Consider the following 27,601-nt stretch of genomic DNA (forward strand, 5'->3'; position numbering starts at 1 on the left):
ATAGGAAAACAATGCTCACCCACTGGGCTGGAATCTCATGAACAAACTGCTTATCCTCTAGTCCTGGGTTGGAAAAGATTAAAAAACAGCTTAGCTCACTCCACTATTTTTTTTTAAATTTTTGTCAATTGTGGGGTTTGAACACACAGCCTGAGTGCTGTTCCTGAGCACTTCTGCTCAAGACTAGCGCTCTACCACTTTAAGCCACAGCACCACTTCTGGTTTTCTGGTGGTTCATTGGAGATAAGAGAGTCATGAATGTTCCTTCCTGGGCTGGCTTTGAACCGTGATCCTCAGATTTCAGCCTCCTGAGTAGCTAGGATGACAGGCGTGAGCCACCGGTGCCCAGCTACTTTTAAATTCCTGATCTGTGAGGATAGGAGGATAGGAGGCCAAATAAAATCAACCCTCCGTGAACACCTGAAGTCAAGGCCCAAACTCACCTGAAATCGATAGAGGCTGCTGTCGGGCTTGAGAACGAGATTCTTGGGATCCTGCAGAGGATAGATGTACCCGTACTTGACAATAAAGTTGCCCAAGTTCTGGGCCTCTGGGGAGAAGTAGTTCAGACATGAACAGTAAGAGCGAGGTAGAAGGGCATTGCCCAGCCCCCACATAGCACCCCAAACTCCAGGAGAGTGTCCCACCCTACCAGCACAGTACCTGAGAACGTCAAGGTTCTTGAACCTGACTATGGGCAAGCATGCGCAGGGGAAGGGGGCTAAAAGGTCCTGTCCCCAGGGACAACTCAGTTAAGTCAGTGAACTCGATATTACTAGATGCCACCTGTGCCCTGCTGCAGGTAACTTGTGGCTGATGGTTGAGAAAGCCCTGGAGAAGCATCTTTAGGCTTTGGGTCTAGAAAAGGTCACAGAAAATGTCTCTGCTTGACCATCAGTCACGTCTTCACTCAAGAGAAAAGGGGAAGGAGATCACATTGATTGTCAACCATCCGTATGCAGTGTTGCCTGCATCCAGAGCCTTCCATTCCTTCCCACATTAATTTCCACATCCCTCTTTATGTCCAACCAGAGTCATCTTCTGCATTTATCTCAGATAAAAGAAAACCTGCTTGAACCAGGCACCAGTGGCTCATACCTATAATCCTAGCTACTCAGGAGGCTGAGATCTGAGGTTTGTGATTTGAAGCCAGCCCCGGCAGGAAACTCCTTGAGACTCTTATCTCCAATAAAACTACTCAATAAAGCCAGAAGTGGCTCTGTGGCTCTGTGGCTCAAGTGGTAGAGTGCTTGCCTTGAACAAAAGAAGCTCAGGAATAGCACCCAGACCCAGAGTTCAAGCATCAGGACTGGCAAAAAAAAAAAAAAGAAGAAAACCTTCTTGCCAAGAAGAAGCAATGGAACAGATAGATTTTTTTTTCCATCTTCCACTGGGAAATCCATCCCCCTAATCCTTCAAAACCAGAGCCTGCCCAGGACTCCAGCCTAAATCCTAGCCCATCACCCAAGGCCTGGGAAACCCTCCCCCCCCTTCCCCCTTCAAGGGCCATACCCTGAGCTGTCATGCCTTACTAAACCCAAAGCCTTTTTTTCCACTATGAAATTTGCTCCCCAGATTCTCTTACTCTGATCTACAGATTCTGATTCTACAGATTGCTGGCAAACATCACAGCTTAAATACAGTTACTGGATACCCTCCAGGCTCCAAAGCTGCACATGGCTCCCTCACACCCATCTCTAGATAAAACTTAAGTCTGCAAACAGATCAGGTGCACTCCAATGTGCCCCCACCGGCCACCGCACGTAGCGGAGTGGACATCATCACTCCAATTTCCTGTCATCACCCCTCTAGTCTCTGTTTGTTCCATTTCCGCAGCATTGCTCTGGTCAGTCTCCCCTTGCGGGAAGACCCTCCTGGCTTCTCTTCATCCATCATGAACACCACTTTTCTCAGAACCTCTTTTGAGAAGTCTTTCTCGGGACTGCATGGTCTCCATCTTCTATAGCCTATATGCCCTCGCTATTCTACATGAAATAACTATTTCATCTCTGAAGTGTCAGGCTGTTTTTTGTTTGTTTGTTTTATTCATGAAGATCCTCTCAATGTAAATTTCCAGATTTGGGAGGGGGATTTTTTTTTGGTCAGTCATGGAGCCTGAATTCAGGGCCTGGGCGCTGTCCCTGAGCTTTTGTGCTCAAGGCTAGCGCTGTACCACTTGTGCCACAGCTCCACTTCTGGTTTCCTGGTGGTTCATTGGAAATAAGAGTCTCATGGACTCTCCTGCCACAGCTGGCTTTGAATGGTAATCCTCAGATTTCACCCTCTTCAACAGGATGACAAGTGTGAGCTACCAGTGCCCAGCTCAATGTAAATTTCTTAACCACACCAGCAAAGCCTTGGTCTAGTTTTCCCTGTAGTAGTGTAGATACACCTAGTCAGCAATAACCAAGTGCAGGACAAATCCTCACCCAGGTTGGAGATCCAAAGACGCTGGACAATCCACTGTAGAACATCACCTCCTGCAAAATAGAGATGAAGTCATTCATCATCACAGCCTCTGAACTCACCTTCAGATGGCCATACCTTCCTCCGTGTGGTTGCCTGCCTGGTCTCCTCTCTGCTCATCAATGAACTTGTCCCTCAACTGCTCAAACCCCTCAGAGACCCCACTTCATCCAGTTCAATCTTTGTAGCCTGCAAGTCAGGGCAGTCCACGATTGGACTCTAGCATCTGCAGCTCAATCCTCACCTCCCACACCCACATATCTTCAACTCTTGTCATACTTAGCTTTGATCAGCCACTTAAGGGGCAGGAAATTGGCTCACAAAGCATGCAAATAAAGTCCAGATGTGAGACACTACTGCGTGTGTCCTTGGAGATGGAAGGTTGTAAATGACACTTTGCTCTTCAGAGCTATCCTTCTGGATCTCTTAGGGAGCACCCACACTCCCCTGGCTTAATTATGTGCCTACAACTCTGACTGGGTGTGGACAACCTTCGTCTCTTCCCTTCATGGCCACACCGAGAGCACCAATGCTCTGCTATGGCTTCCATTGGCACCCGCATGCCACCCATTCTTGTTTGCAATGGATTTCCTTTCCTTGGATCCATCCTTGGCTGACAAAATTCTTATTCTAACATCCTACTTGTAAAATCCCAGGCTGTCAGATGTGGAAGATAGATCTCAGATATAACTGGATATGATCACTTATACAGGACAGAAACCGACTAAAGGAGGATGCCCTTAAGGGAGGAACCTAAAGGCATAACTCCTCTAAACAATTACGATACTATTTATCCATACAAATTCCAAGGAATGGAAACATGGTGTTTTGTTATTGGTGGTGGTAGTGGTGGTGGAAGTGTTTGATTTTGCTTTTGGTTTTGATTTTTGTTTTTGCTTTTGTTTTTGTTTTTATGGAACCTTCACGATTTTGCGTGTCATCCTTGCGAAAGGGCTTTGCTAATCTTCTCTGTATCATTCCAATTTTAATATATGTGCTGCCGAAGCGAGCACTTTGATTTGTTTTTTATCTTTTTTTTTAGGGGGCAAAAGGAGTGGAGCACAGACAGGGAGGGAAGAATGGCAAACAAACAGAGACGTGGAATCCAGTATATACTATGTGGACAATAAACTACGCAACTTATGGACAGGGACAGGAGAAGGGGAAGTTGGGGGAAAGCACAGGAAGGGAAGACATTATCCAAAAGAGAAATGTACTCATCACCTGACTTATGAAATGATTAACCCCGCCCCCCACACCTTAATAATAACAATAAAGTTGTATTTTTCAAAAAAAAAAATCCCAGGCCAGAGCATGTGGACATTGCAGTCTCTCTTTTAAGAGCTACACAGCAGCATTGAGCTGAGAGCCAGCAAACGGAAGAGACAGATGAGCACTCTCCACCCAGAGGAGCCAGGGCTGTTCTCATCCACTTGATTGCTTCCTGAAATAGACCGAGTGAGATCTGGATGCCACTGGCACTGGTACCTGCGGTCTGTGCTGACAGCAGGGCATTGCTGCTCAGGTTCCCGCGTCAGCCATCTTTCTCTAGAAACCCTAGGTCCTCTGCCACCCGAGAGGCTGGATGAACATTTGCCATCACCAGCACTGACCAGGGGGCTTTGCTATGTAGCCTGGAAGACGCCCATGCAGCAAGACTGAGGGGAAATGTGGCAGGATAGATGCCACCCAGATGCAGAATACTAAATGCATATCTACACACCAACAGTAGATGAGGTAAATTCTAGACTCAAAGAGCTGGCAAACTCTAGCTCACTTACCTAGTAACATGGGGACAAGTCTCTGAACTCCTTTGTGTCTCTCTCTATTTACAAAGGGAGAGATAAAGGGAGGAGGAGGGAGAGAGAGAGAGTCCCTAGCTGCTGCTATCTACTATGACTTTTCTGTGAGTGCAATGCACAGTATAAAAGCCTGCTGGCTGGAGCCTCTCATCGAACACCTGCCACATGGCTGATCCTCACACAGTACCGCACTGGGACTGCTTCACACCATCAATAGACTTCTCTTAGCCATCCTGTGTGTCCTTGCCTCTTACCAGGCAGTGTGGTGATCCAGAGGATCGGCACAGGATACCTCCCCTGCATTGACTCTGCAGTCCGGCATTAGGGAAATCAAGCCAGAAATTATTCATGGCAACCAGAAGCAAGGAGGGGCTAGGTCAGGGATGATCTCAAGACTGCCACTGCCATAGCTGCCTCTTCAATAGCAGGAGAGTGGGGAGTATGGGCTCCCTACAGAGCCTTCCCATTGGTTCCCTGCTCTTTGGGTACCCAGATCTATTCGGATCCCTACATTCCCATGTTCCTCCCTTTCTTTCCTGTGCTACCCTGTAGCTTTCCAGTCAACAAGCCAGAGTCCGAGTCCTAATGCTTCGTCACAGAGCTCTGAGTGATGCATTGTTAGTGGGGTTCCCCTCTTCTTCCAAGGCTGGGAGAGTGTAGCTTTGCACTACTAGGGCACCTTGGGTGAAAAACAGGGAGTCAGGTCACAGGAGGGGGGGGGGTGAGGACTCACAAGGTCCTTTTGTCCTTGGCTTAGAAAAGCAGCATGCATGATGTAACACCTACTCACTCCTTACTACAATCCCAAGATCTTAAAGAATGGATAACAGAGGAACCAAATGCTGCCTTCTGTTCTGCTGGTGCTGGCTGCTTTGCCCCAGCCAACATCCCCTAATGAGGCCCTGCAGGCCCTTTACCCTCAACACAAAGAAGAGCTGGAAGCTCAAAGCTGGGGATGCTCAAAGGGTGTGACTGTGATCTGGAAGGTAGGAAAGAGCAGAGCAAGGCAAATGCGCATGTCTTTCCTAATAAATGTGCATTTACTTCCCGCTGCCTGATGTCATTAAAACAAAATAAACCAAAAAGATAGTCAGGTTTTCTGGGAACCATGGTTTAAGGGACCTGTAGCTTAGAAGAAAATCAAAGCCCAGAAATCAGCAAACTTATTCTGTAAAAGGGCTGGACAGTAACTATTTCAGCATTGTGGGTCCTGATTCCGCTCTGTATTTTAACCCTGCCCTTGGCGCGTAAAAGCAAGAGTGAGTGGGGCACTGGTGACTCACACCTGTAATCCCAGCTACTCAGGAGACTGAGATCTGAGGATCACGGTTCAAAGCCACCCCAGGCAGGAAAGTCCATGAGACTCTTATCTCCAATAAACCACTCCCAAAACTGGAAGTGGTGCTGTGGCTCAAGTGGTAGAGCACTCTCCTTAAGCTGAAGAGCTGAGGGACAGTGCCCAGGCCCAGAGTTCAAGCCCCATGACCGACAAAACAAAACAAGAGTGAATGGCCATGAGTGAACAGACATGAACGTGTTCCAATAAAACTTTATTCATAAACAAAGACCAGAGAGGAATTGACCTATGTGATTGAATTTGCCAACTCCCCGGTAAGAGTCACGGAGCTACTTCACCTGTCATGGCATGAGGGACACTGGTGACCAGGACCCTCTGGTTGTGCATTCTGACCCCTGTGTCTGGGTTCTGCATGTCTTTCACCAATGCTTCAATCTGCAAGACAGGAAAAGGGAAAAGTTCAGCTGACTGCAACTATTGCAGAGCGGGATCCAAAGCCACAAGGGGAGCCCTGGGTCTCTAACCCTGCAGGAGCCAGATGGGCACTGAATAGCTCCCTTATGATCAGAGACACACATGCGCTTCGTTGACCCAAAGGCCTCCTGGGCTGCCTGAGCTCCAGCAGGTGCCTCCAGACTGGGAGGGTTGGGACGGCATGGCAGGTAGAAGCTAGCTCCCTGTGGCTGGGCTCCGCATGTCATACCCGAAGTGTGGGGTTTGTTCCTGTGACTGTAGCTGTGTGCATGTTGGAAGAGTACTCAAGACAATCAGAAAAGGTTCGCCACAGTAGGGAAAAGCCGGTTCACCCAATCCATTCAAAGTCACAGCGACAGTCCAGCCCACCAGATGAGCTTGTCCAATGCCTTCACGGTAATTCCTTTATCTTGTCTGCCCAGCCCTTGCACTGCCAGAGGTATTGTGTTTGGAGGCCAAGGGCAAGTCACCAGCCTCTGTGGTGGGAACCTCTTTCCTTTATGACTCTTCTCCTGCTCCTCCTTACCGGGATTCTCTATCCAGCCACACACCAGCCACCTTGCTGTTCCTGACCGTGTCAAGCAACACCCTCTGCTGGCCACAGGGCCTTTGCTCTGGATATTCTGTCTGCCTGTTCCTAAGAGGCCTATGTGGCTCACCTCCCTCTTCTGATATTCCCAGGAGGTCTACCTTGCCCACACTCTGCTCGCATTTCCCACTGCATTCAGCATCTGACACACTACGTCTGCAAGCACCTTATGAAATTGTTTGTCGTGCATCACTCTTCCCTCCTAGGAGCTAAGTTCTTCAGTAGTCTGTCTTGCTCCCTTGCTGTAGTTCTTACTGCTTGGATGAGTGCCTGGTACCTAGGTGGCACTTGATAAACAGCTGGTGCATGAATAATAAAGAAATGGTGAGGAAGCCTTAGCGGAGCACCAGCAAGTGATCCGGTAGCTCAGTGAGCGGCAGAGAACGATACTGAGGTTTGTGATTACAATTGGCGGTTCTCAACATAGGAAAAAAAGGACTAGGGATATAGTTTAGTGATAAAGCACTTGGTTATCATGCATGAGGTCCTAGGGCCCATCCCCATACCAAAAAACAAAAAGGAAAGTCCAAGGAGATGAGCAGAGGAAAAGGAAGAGGAAGGAAAAAGAAGAGAGGGAAGGGAAGAGAAGAAAGGGAGGGGAGAGACAGGGAAGGGAGGAAGGGGATGGAAGGAAGGGAAGGGAAAGGAAGGAAAGGAGGGTAAGGAAGAAAAAGAGAAGGGAAGGAAGGCTGGGCTCTGGTGGTTCACACTCAGGAGGCTGAGATTTGAGGATCTCTGTTCCAAGCCAGCCTGGGCAGGAAAAGTCCATGAGATTCTGATCTCCAGTGAACCACCAGAAAACCAGAAGTGGCACTGTGGCTTAAAGTGATAGAGCACAGCACCCAAGCCCTGAGTTCAAAGCCCATGATGGAAGAGAGAGAGAGAGAGAGAGAGCGCACAAGGAAGGGAAGGGGAGGGAGAGAAATAAGGAAAGAACAAAAGGAAATGTAGGAGGAAGGGAGGAGAAGCAAGGGGAGAGAAAGGAGAAAAGGGAGAGGGGAAGGAAAAAAGGAAGAGAAGAGAGAAGGAAAAGGGAAGGAAAGGGAAAGAGAAGGGAGAGGAAAGGGAAGGATGGGAGATAGGGAGGGGGAAGGAAACGACGAAGATGGAAGGGAAGTGGGCAGAGAAACCTTCGGACGCACACACTTCTGCTTCGGCTTGCTAGCTATCAGCTACCAGCTGAGAGACTCACACTATAGCAAGTGTCTGGAAATGGCCTCCCCAACTTCCGAAGAGATGCGGATCAGAGAGCTAAACTAGAGAGTCATGAATATTCAAGAAAATGTTGGGAGCCAGAGAAAAGTCAATACACTGTCAAGGAAGATTGAACTGCAAGATGACAGCTCCCACTCATCTTTAGATGGATACGGTGGTGAACTCCGGGAATCCCAGCCCTCAGAAAATAAAAGCCAGAGAGCCACACGTTCAAGGCCAACCTGAGCTATATAAGAAGACCTTGTCTCATACACACACACACACACACACACACAAACATTTCTCCACTTGAAAAAATTAAATGAAAATAAAATCAACTGCAAAATACGTTTACTCTATTTGAAAGCGATGACCTGGTATTTCTTGACATTCAGTCTTTGTGAATGCCATTAATCAAGCCTCATGCACACAGGCTCCAAACGTCACGTTCTCCAGGGAAGTCCCCACTAATGGGAAGATCGTGTTGGGGCTTGGATCTGAGATGTCCCCGAGAGGCTCTTATAAGGGAGGCTTAGTCACGCAGCAGCAGTCTAAGACAGGACTCCGGGTACGTGACTGGGTAGGGTAGAGCTCTGATATCATCCCTGGATTAGTCTCCTAATCTGATAGGCTATTTGGAGGTGATGGAAACTTAGGGGGTGAGACCTTGTTGAAGGAAATGGTCTTTGAGGACTATATCTTCTCCTCTGCCCCCTCCATCCTCTCTCTCTCTCTCTCTCTCTCTCTCTCTCTCTCTCTCTCTCTCTCTGTGATAGTACTTTTGGCTTTTTAATCATTTATAAAAAAAAAAACAGAAGAAAGTACCATGTAGAAGAAGAAGAAATCAGAATACAAGAGACGACACACGCAGCAGAGGAACACGGGTCATTCCTGAAGTGAATCTTACAGAACAGGCAAGACAGGGCAGCAGGAAGCCGAGTGGAGGGCCAGTGTGGTTCCTCAGCTGTTAAGGCTGCAGGAACCAGAGGCTCAGGACAGGACGCAGCAGGTGGGAAGGAAGAATCCCTGCCCTGATTTTACTGCTCTCAAGCTCTCTCTTGCTGTCCAGGAGTTGCCACATCTGGAAATACACTCCTAGAGAGTGTAGGTCAATCCTAATCATTCACCCAAAAGAAAGTAGCTCCCCACTTCCCACTTCTCACCATCTCGTCTACGTTGGTTTTGCCCTCATTACCCCGCTGTCATTTAATGAAGCAACATCCTCAACACTGTAGGCTCCTCACAATGAACAGAGCCTTCTAGACTTTGAAGGTGTTTATGGTCAGAAGAAAAAGAATCCCAAGCTCTCATCTCCTCTGAGAGGTGATTTTTTTTCTCCCCTAGTAGAAGGATCTCAGGCAACCCACATAATCTCTTTCCTCTTCTATAAAATGAAGACTATGATCGTAGGTGCCCCATTAATTGAGGTGGTTTTGTAATTGTGTAGACTCTAATGAAATACCAGTGTCCGCTGGGCGCTGGTGTCTCAAGCCTGCAGTCTTAGCTACGCAGGAAGCTGAGATCTGAGGCCCATGGTTTGAAACCAGCAGAGACGTTGATGAGACTTATCTCCTACAAAAAGCTACTAGGAGAGAGATGGCTCAAGTGGTAGAGTACCCAGTCTTGAATGAAAAAGCTGAGTGAGAGGGAAGAGAAGAATTCAAGCCCCTGTATTGGCACCACAAAAAAAAAAAGTTGATACTGACTGGAATAAAAAACAGAAGAGGAAAAAAATTGAAATGATTCCCCCAAAATGTGCAGACAGGGTGAGCAGATTTTTCCTATGTAGTGAGGACCAACTGACCTCCTCTTCAAGAGATGGGTCCAAGGCTCTGAGCCTGTCCACACAGGAAAAGAAAGAGATGGACACTAGAATGCTTGTGTTGCTGGTGACAGGAATGCAAAGAGGTGTAGAAAAGAATAATGGGCCAGGTACGGGTGGCTCACGCCTATAATCCTAGCTACTCAGAAGGCTGACTTCTGAGGATCATGGCTTGAAGACAGCCCAAGCAGGAAAAGTCCTTAAGACTCTTATCTCCAATTAACTACCAAAAAACTGGAAGTGGCTCAAGTGGTAGAGTGCTAGCTTGACTAGGAAAGCTCACAGACACTGCTGTGGCCCGGAGTTCAAGCCGGCACAAAATAAAGTTTAAAAAATAAAGCAAGACACTGAGCCACCTGTGTTAAGAAACAAAAGGTCATTCGGGAAAACCCTGAATTGGAAAACTCGATTTCACCTCCCACTCCTCCAGCCTGCTCCTGACACTGGAAGGCTCCCCCCTTCACAAGGGGTGTGGGAAAATGTCCTAATTCAGCCTGGAGAAGTGGGGGTTCCTGTGTCAATCTTCATTGTAAGATCAGCGTTTGAAGCAAAACTATCATCGCAAGAAACAAGCTGGAATAGATCACAGGCCGGTGGCTCAGCCAGCCAGCAGGTCCCAGGCGGTACCAGGGGCTCCCTGTGTGGGCCGGAGCGCACACTTGGTCTCAGCTCACGGAATCGCTTCACTTCAGGTTTACCGGAAGCCTTTGTCATGGGCCATCTGTGGGGTCAGAACCTGGCAATGACTCAGACCATGGGTCAGTGGCAGAGAGAGAAGCAAAGAGATCAACTCAAGGTTCTGGGAACTACCTGCTGGCTGGGCCAATCAAGGGACCAAGGAGCCATGGTCTCCCAGAGTGCTGCGGAAACAACTCCTTCTAGAGTTAACTGTGCGTCTTGGAATTCACAATGCGCTTCAGGAAACACTTAGTTTGGTGATGGTGAAGACCAAGCCTACCCTCTCCCATATCAGCTGCCAGAGAAAAGTCTGGATTCATGGGGAAATTTGTTTTTTATTCGAAGAGACCACAGCACTGCCTGGAAACAAAAGGCCCATCTACTGGAGGAGAAATAAAAAATCCCACCTTGAAAGTTTAACCTGAGTTCCCCTGACAAAGTCAGCAGGTTTGATTCCTTGTCTTTGCATCAAAAAGAAAAAAGAAAAAAAACCCAGTTATTAAGAGTTAGAAAATAACCTTCAGAGGAGGAATAATGAGAGTTATTTTAAAATCACAATGAGGGGAGTCAGATTTCTTTCTAGCAGGTATGTCACCCTTTGCAAAAAGGAGTAGCTGGTGGGAGGGAAGACTGTCACATGGGCCTGGGGAACATTCAAAGGGGTTCAGCCTTTGGGGTTTTGAACAATCTTCCTCAGAGAAACTCCTCTGAGGGCTCTCCCTGGTCATCTCACCCAGAAATGACAGGATCCCAGCACATGCCATGGAGTCTTGGAGATTCTATTGTGAGCTTCATATGTTAAAGTCATACCTAACCCCTAACACTTCAGAACCTGCTTGATTTTGGACATGAGAGTCTTTCTTTAAAAAGTTAAGTAAGAGCTAGGTATGATAGTACATGCCTGTAACCCCAGCCCTTGGGAGACAAAGGCAAGGAGGATCACAAGTTTGAGGCCAGCTTGAGGTACAGAAACAGAGACCCTGTCTCAAAAAAGAAAAAAGTCTGAGCGCCAGATGCCAGTAGCTCACATCTCTAATCCTAGCTACTAAAGAAGCTGAGATCTGGAAATATAGGTTCAAGGCCAGCCCAGGCAGGAAGGTCTATGAGACATTTATCTCTAATTAACCACCAGAAAAAGGTTGGAAGAAAAGATGTGATTCAAGTGGTAGAGCGCTAGCCTTGAGCAAAAAAGCTAAGGGACAGCACCAGGTTGAGTTCAAGCCTCGGGCACAGAAAGCAAAGCAAAGCAAAACAAGGTCTGGGGATGTAATGTAGCTCAGTGGTAAAGCTTGTCTAGTATGTGAAAGGATCTGAACCAGAAAATAAGGAGGACCATCCCCAAACCCAAGACCCGAGCTCTCAGAAAAAAACCCACCCTCTACACATTGATGGAAGAATTCCAGCCTCCAGAACTGTGAGAAAATACATTTCTGTTGTTTAAACCACTGAGTCTGTGGTATTTTGTTATGGTGGCCTGTGCAGATGAACACAGAAAAAAAAAAAACCATCTCCCATTCTCAGAAAAGTGACTGCATGATTCTCCACATTCTCCTTGCTTTTCTGCTCCAAATTGTTGTAAACCATCCCCTCCCAATGCTTTGGGTCCTCTGGGTGTCTGTCCCTGAGGAGATGAAGGAAAACCAGGCAGGTCTAGGCCCACATTGGAAGAGCCGGGCTCCTGTCCCCAGACAGATCAGCTTCCCATCCCCTCCCACATAAATGCCACAAAAGCAGGCCACTGCTGGGCCCCCATTTGACCCTGTGTTGAAGGTCGGGAGAAGAGGGGAGGGTGATGCTGCGTTGGGAGAAGCTGGGAAGGGGGGAGGGGTATCAGCCCCACATTTCCTCTCTCAGTCATCCATGCACTGAGATGTGACTGCAGGTCCCATCCCGGGGACCCCCACATCATGAAGGGATCAGAAACGACGGCTTTGATGACTTTGACAGCTCTGACAGCCCACCCACCGCACCCACGTTGCTCCTCAAATTAGGAGCTGCCACTCACAGTGGAAGACCTTGGGGTTGCTGGAAGAAGCTCCCAGGGGAAACAATGATCATTAGGAGTTTTCTACTTGGAGATGGGGGTGAGTGGCCCAGAACCGCACAGTATTGTTTTGCTGAGAGAGGAAAGTGGGATCTTGGCTGGGCAAACTCCAATCTAAGAATCGCAAGCTCCTCCCAGCATCCGGAGACACTCACCTGCACTGGGCCTAAGTATGAGGTGCTCTTTCTCCTGAGCCTGCTCCCCCACCCCGCTACACCCCAGCAGGAACTCCAGCTGGCCCCAGGCAAGAACTGCAATAGCCAACTTCTATTGATATTGGTGTTTTGTTTTGTTGCCAGTCCTGGGGCTTGAACTCAGGGCCTGGGCACTGTCCCTGAGCTTCTTTTGCTCAAAGCTAACACTCTACCTCTTGAGCCACAGTGCCACTTCCAAGTTTTTCTGTGTATGTGGTACTGAGGAATTGAACCCAGGGGTTCATGCATGCTAGGCAAGCACTCTACCACTAAGCCACATTCCCAGCCCCTTGATTCTGGTTTTGTCTGTATCTCATCTACCCACTGGCTCATCCTCGGTGGATCAGCGGCTCCACAGTGAGCTAACAAAGGGCTGAGGACAGGCTCTGCCTTTACTGGGCATTGGTTCACAGCCTTTAATATGCTCTCTAGCCTGGGGGACCTGTTTAGGGGACCATCCTGTGTACTATAAAATATCGCCATCTGTCTCTACCCACTCAGTGCCAGTAAAATTCCCAGTGGCTGTAGCCCAAAATATACCCAGATGTTGCCAAATGGCCCCAGAGCTGCATATTCAAACCACCTGGGAAGGTCTTTCTAAAAAGACAAATGTCTGGGCCTCACCTTAAGCCAAATAAATCAGAAATTCTAAGGACAATGACTTGATGTGAATCCTGTTAACGCTGCAGCCAGCCGGGGTTGAAAAGCAGTCACGCCTTCTCATCAGAATCCCACTTGTAGCATGTAAACCAACCCATCTTACTCATCCCTGCTTTTAGAGCACCATTAAACACAGAAAGCATCAAATCCTCGGCAGCTTGTAGGAAGCCCTCCAGCTCAGAACCCTTCTCAACCACCCAGCCTTCCTGTCCATCTACTCCACACCCATCCCTCTCAGAGCCCGCTGTCCTCACCCCAAGGAGTCTCCTCCAGCCACCCCTCTCTCTTGCACATCTGTGTTTTGCATCTGCCTACAATGCCACTCATCTTCCTAACCTCCTCCTTTAAAAAAAATGAGCTCCTCATGAAATCTAATTCCTCACACACACCCCAGACACTACTCCCCCAGCCACCCCTGCTGGGTGTATCAACAACAAAGTCTGTGTTTATACAGCTGTCTTTCTCTGGGTGCTCTAAGAAACCTGGTATCCCCTACACCTGGCATAAAGGTGTTCCACTAAGTGTATTGGATTAAAAAAAAGTACAACCAGCCAGGCATTGGTGGCTCATGCCTGTAATCCTAGCTACTCAGGAGGATAAGATCTGAGGATGGTGGTTCAAAGCCAACTGGGGCAGAAAAGTCCTTGAGACTCTTATTTCCAATGACCCACCAGAAAACTGGAAGTGGTGCTGTGGCTCAAGTGGTAGAGCGCTCGCCTTGAGCTGAAGAGCTGAGGGACAGTGCCCAGGCCCAGAGTTCAAGCCCTATGACCAAAAAAAAAAAAAAAAATCCTCTGCCCAGGTTTATGAAGTCCTCTTCCCAAGGGGTGGTTGGCAGGGGAGAGACAGAGACAGAGAGATGCCAGGAGCCTACAGGAAAGGTAAATCATGAAACAGAAGACCCTCCTCAGTCACCAAGAGAGCCAATCCTATGGGAAATCTCTAGGGAAGAGGGAGGTGGGATTGGCTGGGATGGTGAACCAGAAATCACAAAAGTGTGGGGCAGCACCAAAACAAAAAAAAAATGCTCATGGGTATGAGAGCCACCGGAAACCACTTACCTGTGGCTCTTTAGTCCAGGTATCCTTGGCTAACCCCATCCTGAGCAAAGCCCTGGGCCAGGTGAGCCCTCCACCTCTTCCCACCATACCTTGACCAAGCCCAGGCATGCAGGTGGGCAGCAGCCAGGCTAATGGGCAGGTATCTCCAGCCACTGCGTGGAACTGGAGTTGGAAGCACAGGGGAACTACCTCAGCACTCACAGGAGGATACTTCTGAACGATATCACCCCCCCCACACACACACATACTATGAGAAGACTCCGTTCCCTGGGTGTCACAGCAGTGGGGGACACAGCAGGACCCTCAGTAAACAATCTTAGCTCAAGTCTGCTGCATTCCTTGCCTAGTCCAAATTCTGCAATGGTTCCTTAAGAATCAAATCAAATCATCTTCAGAGAGTTGCAAGAGCTCATTTCCATCCCTCCATCTCAATCTACCTTTCTTCTACTTCCATCTACAACACCATGTGTCTGCAGACCACCAGATGCTTGGCCTCCCAGCCATGTGCCGTTCCCTCTCTTTGAAGCATCTTCCCCTCTTTCTGCCCAGAACCTCCTATTTATCCTCAGCCTGAACCTCTGTGTCCCCAGCCTCATTGAAGGCTCCACCCACAGCCTCCATATTCCATCTTACAGCATAGAAATGTTTGTAGCATTTTTTAGCACTTGGAAATAGACAATGGCCACTTCTGTAATCTTTTTGGATCTTTTTCTGGTACTACCTCTTTATTTATTTTTAGTTTTCTTCTTTTTTTCTTTTTTTTTTGGCCAGTCCTGGGACTTGAACTCAGGGCCTGGATACTGTCCCTGAGCTCCTTTTACTCAGAGCTAGCACTCGACCACTTGAGCCACAGTACCACTTTCAGCTTTTTTGAGTGGTTTGTTTGGAGATAAGAGTCTCATGGACCCCGGGCGCTGGTGGCTCATGCCTATAATCCTAGCTACTCAAGAAGCTAAGATTTGAGGATCATGGTTCAAAGCCAGCCAGGCAGGAAACTCCCTAAGACTCTTATGTCCAATAAACCACTAGAAAACCAGAAGTGGCACTGTGGCTCGAGCAGTAGAGCACTTGCCTTGAGCTGAAGAGCTGAGAGGCAGTGCCCAGAGTTCAAGCCCTACAACTGACAAAAAAACAAAACAAAAAAAAAACCAAAAAAAAAAAAAAAGAGTCTCATGGACTTTCCTGCCCAGGCTAGCTTCAACCCATGATCCTCAGATCTCGGCCTCCCGAATAGCTAGGATTACAGGCATAAGCCACTAGCACCTGGCTGGTCCTATCATTTTCATGAGGCTGTCTGGGCCTCAGTTTCCTTCTTTGTAAAATAATAGTCATCCATTTCATCGGACCACTATCCAATGAAACAGAAGAGAAAATGCCAGTAAGACCCTGTTAGGGACACAATGTGTAGCATAACAAGCCTGGAATGGAGACTATGGTACCTGTCGCCACGCACATGCCTTTGATCCAACCCTGTCTCCAGTAGGCTAGATGGCTGGGCCATCTGGTTGGTAAGGGTCCCCCAGCACATGTTCTTAAGACCTGTTCTGCAGAGCCTTTCCTGTTTCCTGCTCTCTAAGCCGCTCTGTGACATGACCCAAAACACTGGAAGATGCAGGCAGGGTCCTAACCAGTGCAAGACAAAGGAGAAGCAATATGAAAGATGGGGGGGGGCATCTGCAGGCACAGGAGCGGAAGTCAGTCCACTTAGGGGGTTGACAGAACCCACCTTCACGGGGGAGGGGCCTATGCGTGGGCTGTGGGAACAGGGGAGGGGGGGGATGGAAGGATCGCAGAGAGGCAAAAGGAGGCTCACAGAAGAGCCTGAGCTAGGACAGAACGTTAAGTCCGAAAAAGGTATGGAGGTCATGGAGCTGGGAGCCCTGGGTACCTGCCACTGCTCTGTTCTGCCTCCTGGGGGGCGGGGGAGGAAGGGGAAGGGGGGAGGTAAGCTGGGGAAATGAAGTGGGGGGAGGAATCTGGTGGGGGGAGGAATCTTGAGCAGCCAGGCAGAGAAGGGAGACTGCATTCTGCAGGCGTAGGACATCAATGGGGGGAAGGGGGCTCAAATGGAGGGGGTCATTTAATTTTGGAAAGAAAACCAGTGTGTGGGAGGGGTGTCTTGGAGGAGGGGAGGAGGGAGTGAGGAGGGAAGAGAAGCTGGGGTGGAGGGAAACTTGGTGGAAAAGGGAGGCTGGGTGGAGGAAGGGAAACTGAGGTGGAAGCCAAGGCTGGGGTAGAGGAAGGGAGGCCAGGATGGAGGTGGGGGGGGACGGGAATGAGAGGGAGAGCTGAAGAGGAGGAAAGATTGCATAGAGAAGGGGAGGCTGGAGATTAAGACACCAGTGAGAAGACCAAGGTAAAGAGAGAAGCTACTAGATAAGACAACAGCTGTCATGGGAAAGAATGCCCAAGATTTAATAAGGAAGCTCAGTATCTCCAGACAATTACTCTTTCCCCAGCCAGAGCAGTCCTGCCTGCCAAAAACCTGGAAGTTCATATTTGTTTGCCCACATCAGACTTGGTTAGCTTCTTCTGACTTTTAGGAATCCAGCCACAGCAGTACTGACGCTCTGGGTTGATTCTGTTTTCTGGACATCCTCACATCTCTCCTATGGAGGGAGATCAAGTGTGACTGAGTGTGCCCTCCCCCCCTCCCCCCATGGGACAGGTTTTTAACATGCAGCAAATCCAGAGCGCTGGTCACTGACTCTAAGCAACTTGCTGAGGTCTCCGGGCTCAGGGCCCTGGCCTAGCTTGTCACCACACATTCAGCTAATTCTACTCAATGGGATAAGCTTAAGAAGATGCAAACTGTCCTGCGAAAGTGGCTGGGGACAGGAGGAAGGGCACACAAGTGACCTGAGACCTAATCCCCCATAGAACTCTTCCCACACTTGCTGCCTCAAAAGCCAGGAACAAGATGACCGGGGCTTGGTCCCCAGACACATTACCCCACAAGTGTATCCTCTCCCTCTCCCCCTAACCTTGCTGGCTCTAAGAAAACATTTGCAACAGACAGAAAAGGCTCTGATCGTGCAAGCTGGGAGACACCCAGCTGCTCGGCTCAAGAGAAGGGCTCAGGGAGGCCCTAGATCCTTACAGATCACGCCAGTTTTGCGGTCTAGGCGCGCACACACAAACCCTCCCTCACTTTAAAATACTACCGTGTGGACCAGAAGATGGCACACACACACACACACACACACGTTCCCTTAGCATCCCGTGCCTTATAACCATACAAACAGGCCGACTCAGACCCCCAGCGCAGCCTCGCCCTGCGCTGCCTCCCCACAGCAGCCTCCCCTCGCTTCTCCGAGTAACAGGTTGTTGGCTGTCCGCAGCAGCCTCCGGCCGACCGGCCTCGCTGACCTCCGGAGCTCCAGGACCAACAGCTCACACACAAACCCAACGATTGCAGTCTTGAAAAGGCAACACCAGACCTCCCCAGCCGTTTGAGCTCATCTCGAACCGACCACAGGGACGCCCGCCCCGCTGCCCCCCCACTCTCCCCAGGGACGCCCGCCCCGCCCCCCCACTCTCCCCAGGGACGCCCCCCGCCCCCCTGCCAGGCCCACAGGTGGGGACACCCCTGGTACCTTTGGGAGAAATGCCATCCTCGGCCTGTACTGCTGGCCTTGGTGTCGGATCGTCATGCTGGATCCGGGATGAGTTCACCAGCACAACACGAATTTGAGAGAAAGGGAAAGCACCCCTTCCACCCCGCCTCCCTAAGTTGGGAAGCCGGCCTGGCCCGCCCCAGCCCGGGCGTCGTCCCGGCAGGCGCAGGGCGGGGAGCGCTCGGGGCCGGGCAGCCGCCTGCGGCTCCTCCGCTCTACTCGCACCCGCCGACTTGCAAAACAGCTGGAGTCCGCGTCAGCCAATCAGCGGGCGGCGGCGCGGCCTCATTAGCATGCGCGCGGCGCGGGCGCCCGCCTGCCACCAGGGGGCGGTGTGCGGCTCCACCTGGATTCGGTGGAGCCTCAGGTGACCCCCAAGGGTCAGGGATGAGCAAGCAGGTGGCAGTGTCCCAGGGCCTGATTAAGCCTTTTAACCGAGTTAGGTTCAGAATCAGGCAAATGGTTCCCACTAATAAAGCGCTGTGGAAGCGGTGTCTTTCCAATGCCACCTTGGCCATCAATTGCTGGGCAACCTTGGGCAAATTCCTTAGAATCTCAAGAATCAACTCGTTATCAAAGAAGTTAAAACAAATAATAATGGGCTCACACTGGAAAGGCTCCTCAGGCATTTAATGCAGACACGAGTAACAGTGATTGTTCCTGAATGTCTTGGTAGGCACAAAGATCAGAGGTGGCAATGAACAAATAAATATCAGAATAATTGGCAAGAAGTTTATTTTAAAGGTAGTGACGAATGAAGAGGTTATTTCTCCTCAGCCACCTGTCTAGCGTTGGGCAAATTAGATTTTACTTCTGATTCTTAGTGATCACTCTGTGTGTGTGTGTGTGTGTGTGTGTGTGTGTGTGTGTGTGTGTGTGTGTGTGTCCTAGGGCTTGAACTCAGGGCTTGGGCATTGTCCCTGAGTTTTCCTCAAGGTTAACACTCCACCACTTGAGCTGCAGCTCCACTTCTGGCTTTTTGGTGGTTAATTGAAGACAAACGCCCTTTCCTGCCCAGGCTGACTTTAAACCGTGATGTGATCCTCAGCTAAGATTATAGGCATGTGCCACCAGCACCCAGCTACATTTGTTTTTCATAGTCTCCTGAAGGGCAGTTTTAGATTACCTGCAAACTTGAGCACATGATGCCATACATCTCCTCTCCTTACACATCCAACACCTCCCCATTACCAAAATCCTTATCAACAGGTTCTTTCTGTTATCATATCTAGAGAAATGAAAAGATGAGTCCCTAAGTAGTCATCAAACCCCTTTCAGTGTTATTACATTAAACACTTTCTCCAATCTACAGATGCTGCGTGGATATTGAGTACCACAGCTAATGAATTTATGATGGAAGAGAACAAAGGGGGATTTGCTTAGGAAGGCAGTCAACTGATGGCCCTTTAAACTAGAGATCCTTATTCATTTCTTTTTTTCCTTTCAAGTCATATTTACCTGTAATAATCTGATGAAAACATATTTACCTGCAATAATCTGATAAGCACTGGTGGGCTCACATCTGTCATCTTAGCTATTCAAGCTTAAAGCCAGGGCAAAAAAAAATCCCACAAGACTTTTTAATCTCCAAATGACTAGTGAAGAACCAGAAGTAAAGGAGTGGTTCAAGTGGAAGAGCACCAGCCTTAAGTGAAAGACTTAAGGGAGAGCACACAAGCCCTGAATTCAAACCCCCAGGGCCCACAAAACAATAATAAAAGAATAACAAAAGACTGGGAGGTAAGGGTAGGCATGATTGGTGGGTGTCTATGAAGAGCTTGTAAGATATCAGATTACCTAAAGGTGCAGCTTGAAAGGAATGGGGTCTGGAATGGGATGAGATGAGTAGAGGTCCAAGGGAGCTTGCTGGGGTGACAGAAACAGCCCACGTCTGGAGGGAAAGGGATTACCCAGGTAAATGAGTTTTGAGAAACACCCACCTAGGCTCCTAAAATTATACCACCATGGTTCAATAAACACCACACCTCGACAAAGAGGTTGACCTCTCCAAACAAATACAATCATATACGGCGAAGTTATATCCAGAACACACTGGGAGATAAGGCATACAGGATTCTAGATCCTCACATACAGTGAGCCCAGAAGAGGATAGTTTTTAGTAGAGAATCACAAAGGCACAATGCCTTAGTGCCTCTTCATATGGACATAAGAATAATGTACATACTGGAACGAATTCCAAGATATGGAAACAAAAGACTTATTGTTCTTTTTTAGTGTGTGACGATTCTGTCTTCCTTACCTTATAAACAGTGTGTTCACATGCATAGCTTCGAGAGGGTGGGAAGGAGGGCACCGAACTCAAAGGAAAATGGGTGGAAAAGTGCAGCAGCGGTCCTCACTGGAACTGATGAAAGGCAACTATACAACTCGTGGGTGGCGACGGGAGGGAGGGGCTGGGAGAGAGCGAGGGAACAGAAGACACTGTACGAAAGGAAATGTACTCATTGCCTGACTCACATAAATGTAATGTATCACCTCTATAATAACAATAAACTAAATTTTAAACAAAAATTCGATCATAGAAGAAGGCAGAAGGGCACAGTGCTAACACTCAGCCCTTCTGAGACTCAGTGAGGCAAATGGACATTCGATCATCCCCACCACCATCTCTATTGTCCTCTCTGCTCCCCTCTTCATTAACAGCAAAAGGAACCTAGGGCACAGGTGCACGCAGAGGCTGTCCCGAGTGAAAGGACCTTAATGAGGGCATAAGCCGGGACCTAAACTGAAGTCACACTGCCCTGGATGCTGCCCAGTGTGATGTGTGGAGTCCTGGACCTTGTCCCCGGGACATCCAGATACAACACTGTGCCACACCATGCATGCCCTTTAACCTCCAGGTCATCTCAAGAAAATATTCCCACACTGCCCAACCACTTACTTCCAGCCATGGAGCCAAGGGCTGAGGATATAAAGCTTTAAAAAATATATATATACACACTTCCTGTTCTGTGCCTCCTCTACGGTCTGGGGCGGGGGGGGCGGTGGGGGGAACAGAAGCTTACCTGGTTCATTTCCATGTCATGGATTTCTCTGGCCACTTCTAGGCAGAGACTTCCATGGAGACGTTTCTTAGGAGCACAACCTTAAAGATCCATTATCATTGCCTAAGCCCAAAGGGATGAAAAGCCAGAGCCCTTGTAGGGAATCTGTCTTCTTGGGGGGGGGAGCAAAAGCATTACCAGAGAGGAATTGAGGGGATAAAATACTCAGCCCTCTCTTTTCCTGCCCTTCATCTCCCATTGGTGCCTCCCACCTGAATCCAGGGGGCCAGGGAGCCCCGGAGATGCTATTGGGGCAGCCAGGGCAGTGCAAAGGTTTGGGGTAGTGGGGGGGAGTGGAAGGGATTGAGAGAAGGCCAACTATGATGAGGCAGCACAGGGGTGAAATGTGTATGATAGCACAGAGACACAGGACGCCTCAGCGTTCACCCGGGGTTCTAAGCACTCTAGACTGCTCCCTAGCCTCACCAATCCACACGTGCATCAGCAATCGCCACCCTGACTTGAACAGAGATAGCATCAGACACCTGATTCCCTGGACCAAGCTGCCCGTGTCCTGTTGTTATAGGGAAAAGAGTCCACCACTCAGAGACAGCCTCATGTAAAAAGGTGACTTTATTGAGGAAGTGGTTAGTTGACTGGCCGGGGACGCAGCGCAGACTTGGGAGCTGAAACTGTGACCCCGAACTGCCCACAAGCTAGAGTTTTTAAAGGCAAAATCCATGTGGTCAAGCCTGGTCACACTCAGGTGGTCAATGGGATTGTAACACACACATAAAGATTGTATATTTATGTCAGTGGCCAATGGAGTTACAGTCCGTCTCATAGTAACTGAACTAACCTACCATTTTGGTTTGAACTGGCATGCAAATTTGGGGTCCCCACACAACGCAGGCGGATATTCTTACTCATGGGGCTGTACATTCCAGAAACATAATGTCCTATGCCCCTGCACCCTTGAAGCTGGGGTTTGTTACAAAGTCAGCTACAGGAGATTTATTTCAAAGATAGCTACAGGAGGATACACAATGTGGTGCAGCAGGCGCCTAGGGGTCCTGGCTGTTGACTTAGGGAGAGGAGGGAAAAGAGGAATCCACCTTTCCTGCAAGGTTTCCTGATTATTTAGAAATTATTTTAGCTCGGTGGCAATAGCCAGCTATTTCCATAAAGCATAATCCTCTAAGAAAAAAAATCCCATATAGAACCAGGCATATTGGCTCAAGCCTACAATCCCAGTTACTCTGGAGACTGACATCAGGAGGATCAAGGTTCCTGGCTACTCTCAACAGCACAAAGTTGGGCATGGTGGCATATTTGTATTATCCCAAGCACAGACAGAAGGATAAATGGGAGGACTACACTCATATTTGCCTGCTAATAAGCAAGACCCTATCTCACAATTAACCAGACACAGGGTGTACCTAAGTAGAGACAGAAGATGTACTAAAGGACATATCATGTATTTTATTGGCATGAGATCAGATTAAATATTGTTTTCAAATTGCAAAGATTAAAAAAAAATTAACCACAGCAAAATAGGTTGGAAGCATGGCTTAAGCAGAAGAGAAATTCCTGGCAAGTATGAGGCCCTGAATTCAAATCCTAGTACTGAAAAAAAAAAAGGCATGTTTTTCTAAGATCAAATTCACTGAAAGCATTCAGAAAAGATACTTCTCACAGCCTTGCCACAGGAATGAACACGAATAGGAAAAGAGAACAAAGTCTACCCCTTCCTCCTCATAATGCAGTTCACATTAGAACTCTTGAGTGATACCTGCTACTTTTTAAAGAGTATTATTATTTTTCATTATAGACAATTTGGAAGTATGGAATTTTTTCACATGACATTATGGAAAAGAACCTTTTTACAGCCTGAAATAGACTCTGGCTGGAAGACAGTGCTGAAGTGATTGCAGGAGTGTGAAGACTTCTTGAGAGGAGTTGCGTGTTCTGCTCCCTGTTTGGTCTCTGAGGAGATGCAAGGCTTTTCTTTTTTTCTTTTTTTGGTCAGTTGTGGGGCCTGAACTCTTCCGCTCAAGGCTAGCACTCTACCACTTCAGCCACAGCTCCACTTTTGGCTTTTTCTGCTTATGTGGTGCTGAGGAATCGAACAAGGCAAGCACTCTACCACTGAGCCACCTTCTCAGATGGGTGGCATTTTAAAGCAGCTTTATGAAGGCATCATTCGTGTACAAGAGACTATTCCTATGTCAAGTGTATAACTTGATAAGTTGTTTCATTCATTTTTGTCCCAGTCCTGGGACTTGAACACAGGTCCTAGACACTGTGCTTGAGCATTTTTGCTCAAAGGAACCATACCTCCTTCTGGCTTTTTGGTGGTTAATTGGAGACAAGAGCACACAGACTTTCCGGCCTAGGTTGGTTTTGAACTGCAATCTAGATCTCAGATCTCAGATCTTGGCTTCCTGAGCAGCTAGGATTACAGGCATGAGCCATTGGTGCCTAGCTACTTGATACGTTTTGATATGCAGGTATAAAACAATTTACATGATCAAGATACAGGATATAATTATTACCTTCAAGTTTCCTTGGGGCCTGTGTGTTCTCCACACATAACCATTGATCTGCTTTCTGTCACTATGAATTCATTGGATAGATGACTTTGATCAAGTTACTTAATCTCTCAGATTCTCCATTTTCTCACTAGTACCAAGAAGGAGGCAGACTTGATGGACACAAAGACCCCCTCCAATTTTTTTCTGACATTTTATTCTGCCAGTCCTGGGGTTTGAACTCAGGGCCTGGGCACTGTCCCTGAGCTTCTTTTGCTCAAGGCTACCACTCTACCACTTGAGCCACAGAGCCTCTTCCGGCTTTTTCTGTGTATGTGGTACTGAGGAATCGAACCCAGGGCTTCACGCATGCAAGGCAAGCACTCTACCACTGAGCCACCTTCCCAGCCCCAACCCTCCAATTTTAAAACCCTGTAACTCCAATATTCTAAGTAGAATTAAAAAACAACAAACAAAACCACCACAGTCAGCTCCAAAGAGTAGGATTTAGTGCTCTCCACCAAGTAAGGCCCTCTGGACTCAGACTACCCCCAAACAGGATTCCATGTGGTAGGCCTTTAAAAGAGTTCAGCACTCCCATTAGCATACCCCAACCATTACTGCCATAGGATCAGAGGGATGTGGAAAAGGGGAATCCACTTCAGGAATAGGAAAATCTACTAATGTACTCCCTTTGTATTCATCTTATTGAAATCCCCCTCTTTGACCAGACACAAGCATGCTGCAAAGCATGGGTAAGCAGGCTGCTCAGCAGCTAAAGATTCTCTGTGACCCTTGACCCTTCCCCCTCCCACCAAGTCCCTTTCTGGGACTCGTAGCTTCCTTGACTTTTTGTTTGTCTGTTTGCTAGCTTGCTTTTGTCAGTCATGAAGCTTGAACTCAGGGCCTGAGCACTGTCCCTGAGCTTCTTTTGCTCAAGGCTGGCACTTTACCACTTGAGCCACAGCACCACTTCTGGCTTTTTCTGTTTGTGTGATACTGAGGAATGGAACCCAGGGCTTCATGCATGCTAGGCAAGCGCTCTCCCACTAAGCCACCTTCCCAGCCCTTAGTGTGTGTTTTTTTAAGCAGATTAAGCTGCATCATCCGAGGAGGTGTCTCCCTTCTCACACATGGCATTTTCAACTCATGACTTTGGGTTGTAGATAATACATTGCCAGCATCCTCTCCTAACCAATGGGTTGCATCTAGGATTAGGAGAGTCGGTGGCTTCTCAGTAGTTGTTTTTAGGTTTTGTGTGTGTGTGTGTGTGTGTGTGTGTGTGTGTGTGTTTCATTTTGTTCAGGGCAAGGAGATCTGAGGTCTTGCATTGCCCAGTACTGTAGTGGAAATGAGACACCATCAACCACAGAGTCACTGGACTGGAGATGGGGGGAATGCACACAATCAGAGCTGGCGAGCAGATGTAAGCTGGCTGTGATTTATAGGACTTCCCACGGTCTCTCATCTCAACCCTGCTCTACCCACTCCTCCCACTGCTGCCGGACTCCTTCTGCTGAGTCTTCAAGAGTATTCTTCAAGACCATAGTCCTCCTGGTCCTCATGAAATACCCTAGACCTTCTTCAAAGTACCATGGGCTTCCTCCCTCGGGCATCACATCCATCACAAGGAAGGTTTCTCTGCTTCCTCGCCATCATCCCTGTTTCAGTTCCCTAGGCCTTCCACAGCCACTTCTGTGTTCCTTACGTTTCCACTCCTGTACCCAATCCTTCCTCCTTCAGTGCTCTCATATCCACCTCTCTATCTCCCTCAGTCCTCCTGCTGCTCATATTTGTCTTCCTCCAGATACTCCAGAACTTGGGTGATGCCCCTACATCTTCAGCTCGTTCTCATCCTGGGTGATTGCAGGGTCCCATTGGATGAGCAAGCAAACTCTCAAGTCTCACACTCTCAGCTTCCTCCCTTCCGTGTATCTTTGCTTCTTTATCACCTTCACCATGCCTCCAAGACCACATCCTGATCTTTACTCAAGCTTTGAAATTTACACTGTAAGTGAAGGGTCCAGTCCTGTTCAGGGTTCATTTACCTGTTCTTTACTACCAATAGGCCTCGAGGCCCAAGAATCCTGATTGCTCTGGGTGTCTCATCTCTTGTAGCCTCATCTCCTTCCTCTCTTATCTTTGGTATGTCACATACACTAACTTCTAAAAAAATCCCCCAGTCGTAGATCATCAATCCAATATCCAGATAAACACGGTGAGAATTTATTTCCCTGGGAGTTTTATATTTTTTTTGTTTGGTTTTGTTCTGTTTTTTGAGACAGAGCCCCACTGTGTAGTCCAGAATGCCTAAACCTCCCCATCCTTCCTGCCTCTGCCTCTCAAGTGCTAGGATTACAGGTATGAATCATACAGGCATCTCTATGTTTTATCATCAAATTTATTGCACTTTTATTGTTCTAATTTTCTCAGCTGTACTAGAGAGTACTCATTTTTGCTCAACAAACTTTGATTAGGCATCAGTTCAGCACCCAAAAGCACAGAAAATAAGATATGATCTTGTTCTGAAGGTTTTTCCAATAGGAAAGAAAAATATTCAATATCTGAAACAATGCAGGAGATGATATTGGAGTGTGTAATCAACACAAAGAAAAGAAAGGCAGCATGTAAGAGCTTTCTGGACATAGCAATGTGAGAGGCATGGAGGTAGGAAATAACAATGGTGCATCAGCTTTTTACTTGCCTCAATCACTCATCCGCTACCACAACCCTACATGGAAGGTGTCTACCAACAAACTATCACCGCTCAGAGAGGTTATATTTCAAGCTAACGTTCAGGCACCTGTTAAGCAGCAAAGACAAGGTTAGGTCCCTGGTAGCCTGGATCTTGACTTCATGATTTATCCCTCTACCATGCTGGGGCATGTACCCTTCTGAGCATTCCTTCCATAGTAAGATTAGAAAAATCCTAGTGTTGAAATCAGGAAAAGGGATACTAGACACTGGGCAAGCAACTTTGACAAATGTCCACTGTAATCATTTCAGAAATGCAGCTTTATTTTTCACTTGCATTGTTTGCCCAGAATAAAATTCCCACAGGTGAGATCCAGGGGCCAGAGGAGCACACATTAAATGGCTTTATATGCCCCAGAGTTCTTCAACGGGCTTGAATACGTTTACATTCTGTTGTCAAGGGTGAACGAATTGTACCCCACTCCTATTTGTGCTGGGGGCTGTATGTTGTTTACCCCTGAGCAGTTTTAAATTGGCTAGATTCTGCGCTTGTTTAGATTGGTATAGCTTTCTTGCTCGTTTTAGAGTAGAAAGTGCAGATAAATGAGTAAACCAAAGTTGTTCTACCTGACCATTGAATGGACAGGTGGGGGGGGGGCAGGACAGGTGTGCCTGCAGCATTAGGGGACAGAGAGGCTGGTTCTGTGAGAAGATGCCACAGCGGTGCTCCCAGCCCCGCCCGGCGCGCACGTTCCAAAGGCCCTTCAAGGTGAGGCCTTCTACCATCACGACTTAAGGTCGTGTCAGCTGCATCCTTGCTGGGAGGCTAGACTTCTCCATTTTTCTGTAAATCGATGTGTGTAGAGGAAGCCAAAAAAAAAAAACACCCAGCTATACGTCTCTCGCTTTGGGGTGCCCCCTTGAGCCCCCGTCCAGGGGGCGCCCGTGCAGGACAGCGCCCGAGGCCTGGGCGCCTCCGCCCACCGCGGGGCGGCGGGAAACCCCACACCATAGAGATGGGAAACCTCCGGGCTCCTAGAGAGGAACGGCAGGCTCCAGGACCGGACTTCCGGTTTCTTCTTCACACTTCCGCTTCCGTCCCGCCGCGGTGGCGTGTCCGGTTGGGCGGCTGCGTGGCTCTGGGTTCTTCCTCACCTGTGGGGGTTCGGGTCTGGGGGTGTCAGAGGAGGCTGAGGGCCGTCCCCTTGTCCCTCCCTGTGGGAGAGACTGGTGATGCCAGTCCAAGCGCTCAAGGCCCCGTCGCTTTTCGTGAAGCGAAGACCGAGTGGCCCATCTCGAAGGGAACCGAGCCAGGCGCCCGTGGCTCACGCCTGTAATCCTAGCTGCTCGGAAGGCTGAGATCTGAGGATGGGTGTTCGAAGCCAGCCCAGACAGGACAGTCGGTGAGACTCTTTATCTGCAATAACTACCGAAAGGCAGGAGGTAGAACTGTGGCTCAAGTGGTAGAGCACT

The 27,601-nt window shown here is 48.4% G+C and overlaps 1 protein-coding gene across 1 annotated transcript in view; it reads right to left on the minus strand.

Annotated features, from left to right (window-relative positions):
- Rgs9 (regulator of G-protein signaling 9) overlaps window positions 1–18,087 on the minus strand; it is a 62,303-nt gene extending 44,216 nt beyond the window's left edge. The window contains exons 1-4 of the mRNA XM_013038035.1: window positions 17,878–18,087; window positions 5,904–6,000; window positions 2,430–2,480; window positions 444–550 (exon numbers count right to left, since the gene is read on the minus strand). Of these exons, the coding sequence (XP_012893489.1) occupies window positions 444–550; window positions 2,430–2,480; window positions 5,904–6,000; window positions 17,878–17,934 (312 nt within the window). The 5' untranslated portion in view covers window positions 17,935–18,087. The remainder of the gene's footprint in view (window positions 1–443; window positions 551–2,429; window positions 2,481–5,903; window positions 6,001–17,877) is intronic.
- Between the last annotated feature and the right edge of the window lie 9,514 nt (window positions 18,088–27,601).

This window comes from Dipodomys ordii, unplaced genomic scaffold, assembly GCF_000151885.1.
Source record: "Dipodomys ordii isolate 6190 unplaced genomic scaffold, Dord_2.0 Scaffold7, whole genome shotgun sequence".
NCBI classification, from domain to species: domain Eukaryota; kingdom Metazoa; phylum Chordata; class Mammalia; order Rodentia; family Heteromyidae; genus Dipodomys; species Dipodomys ordii.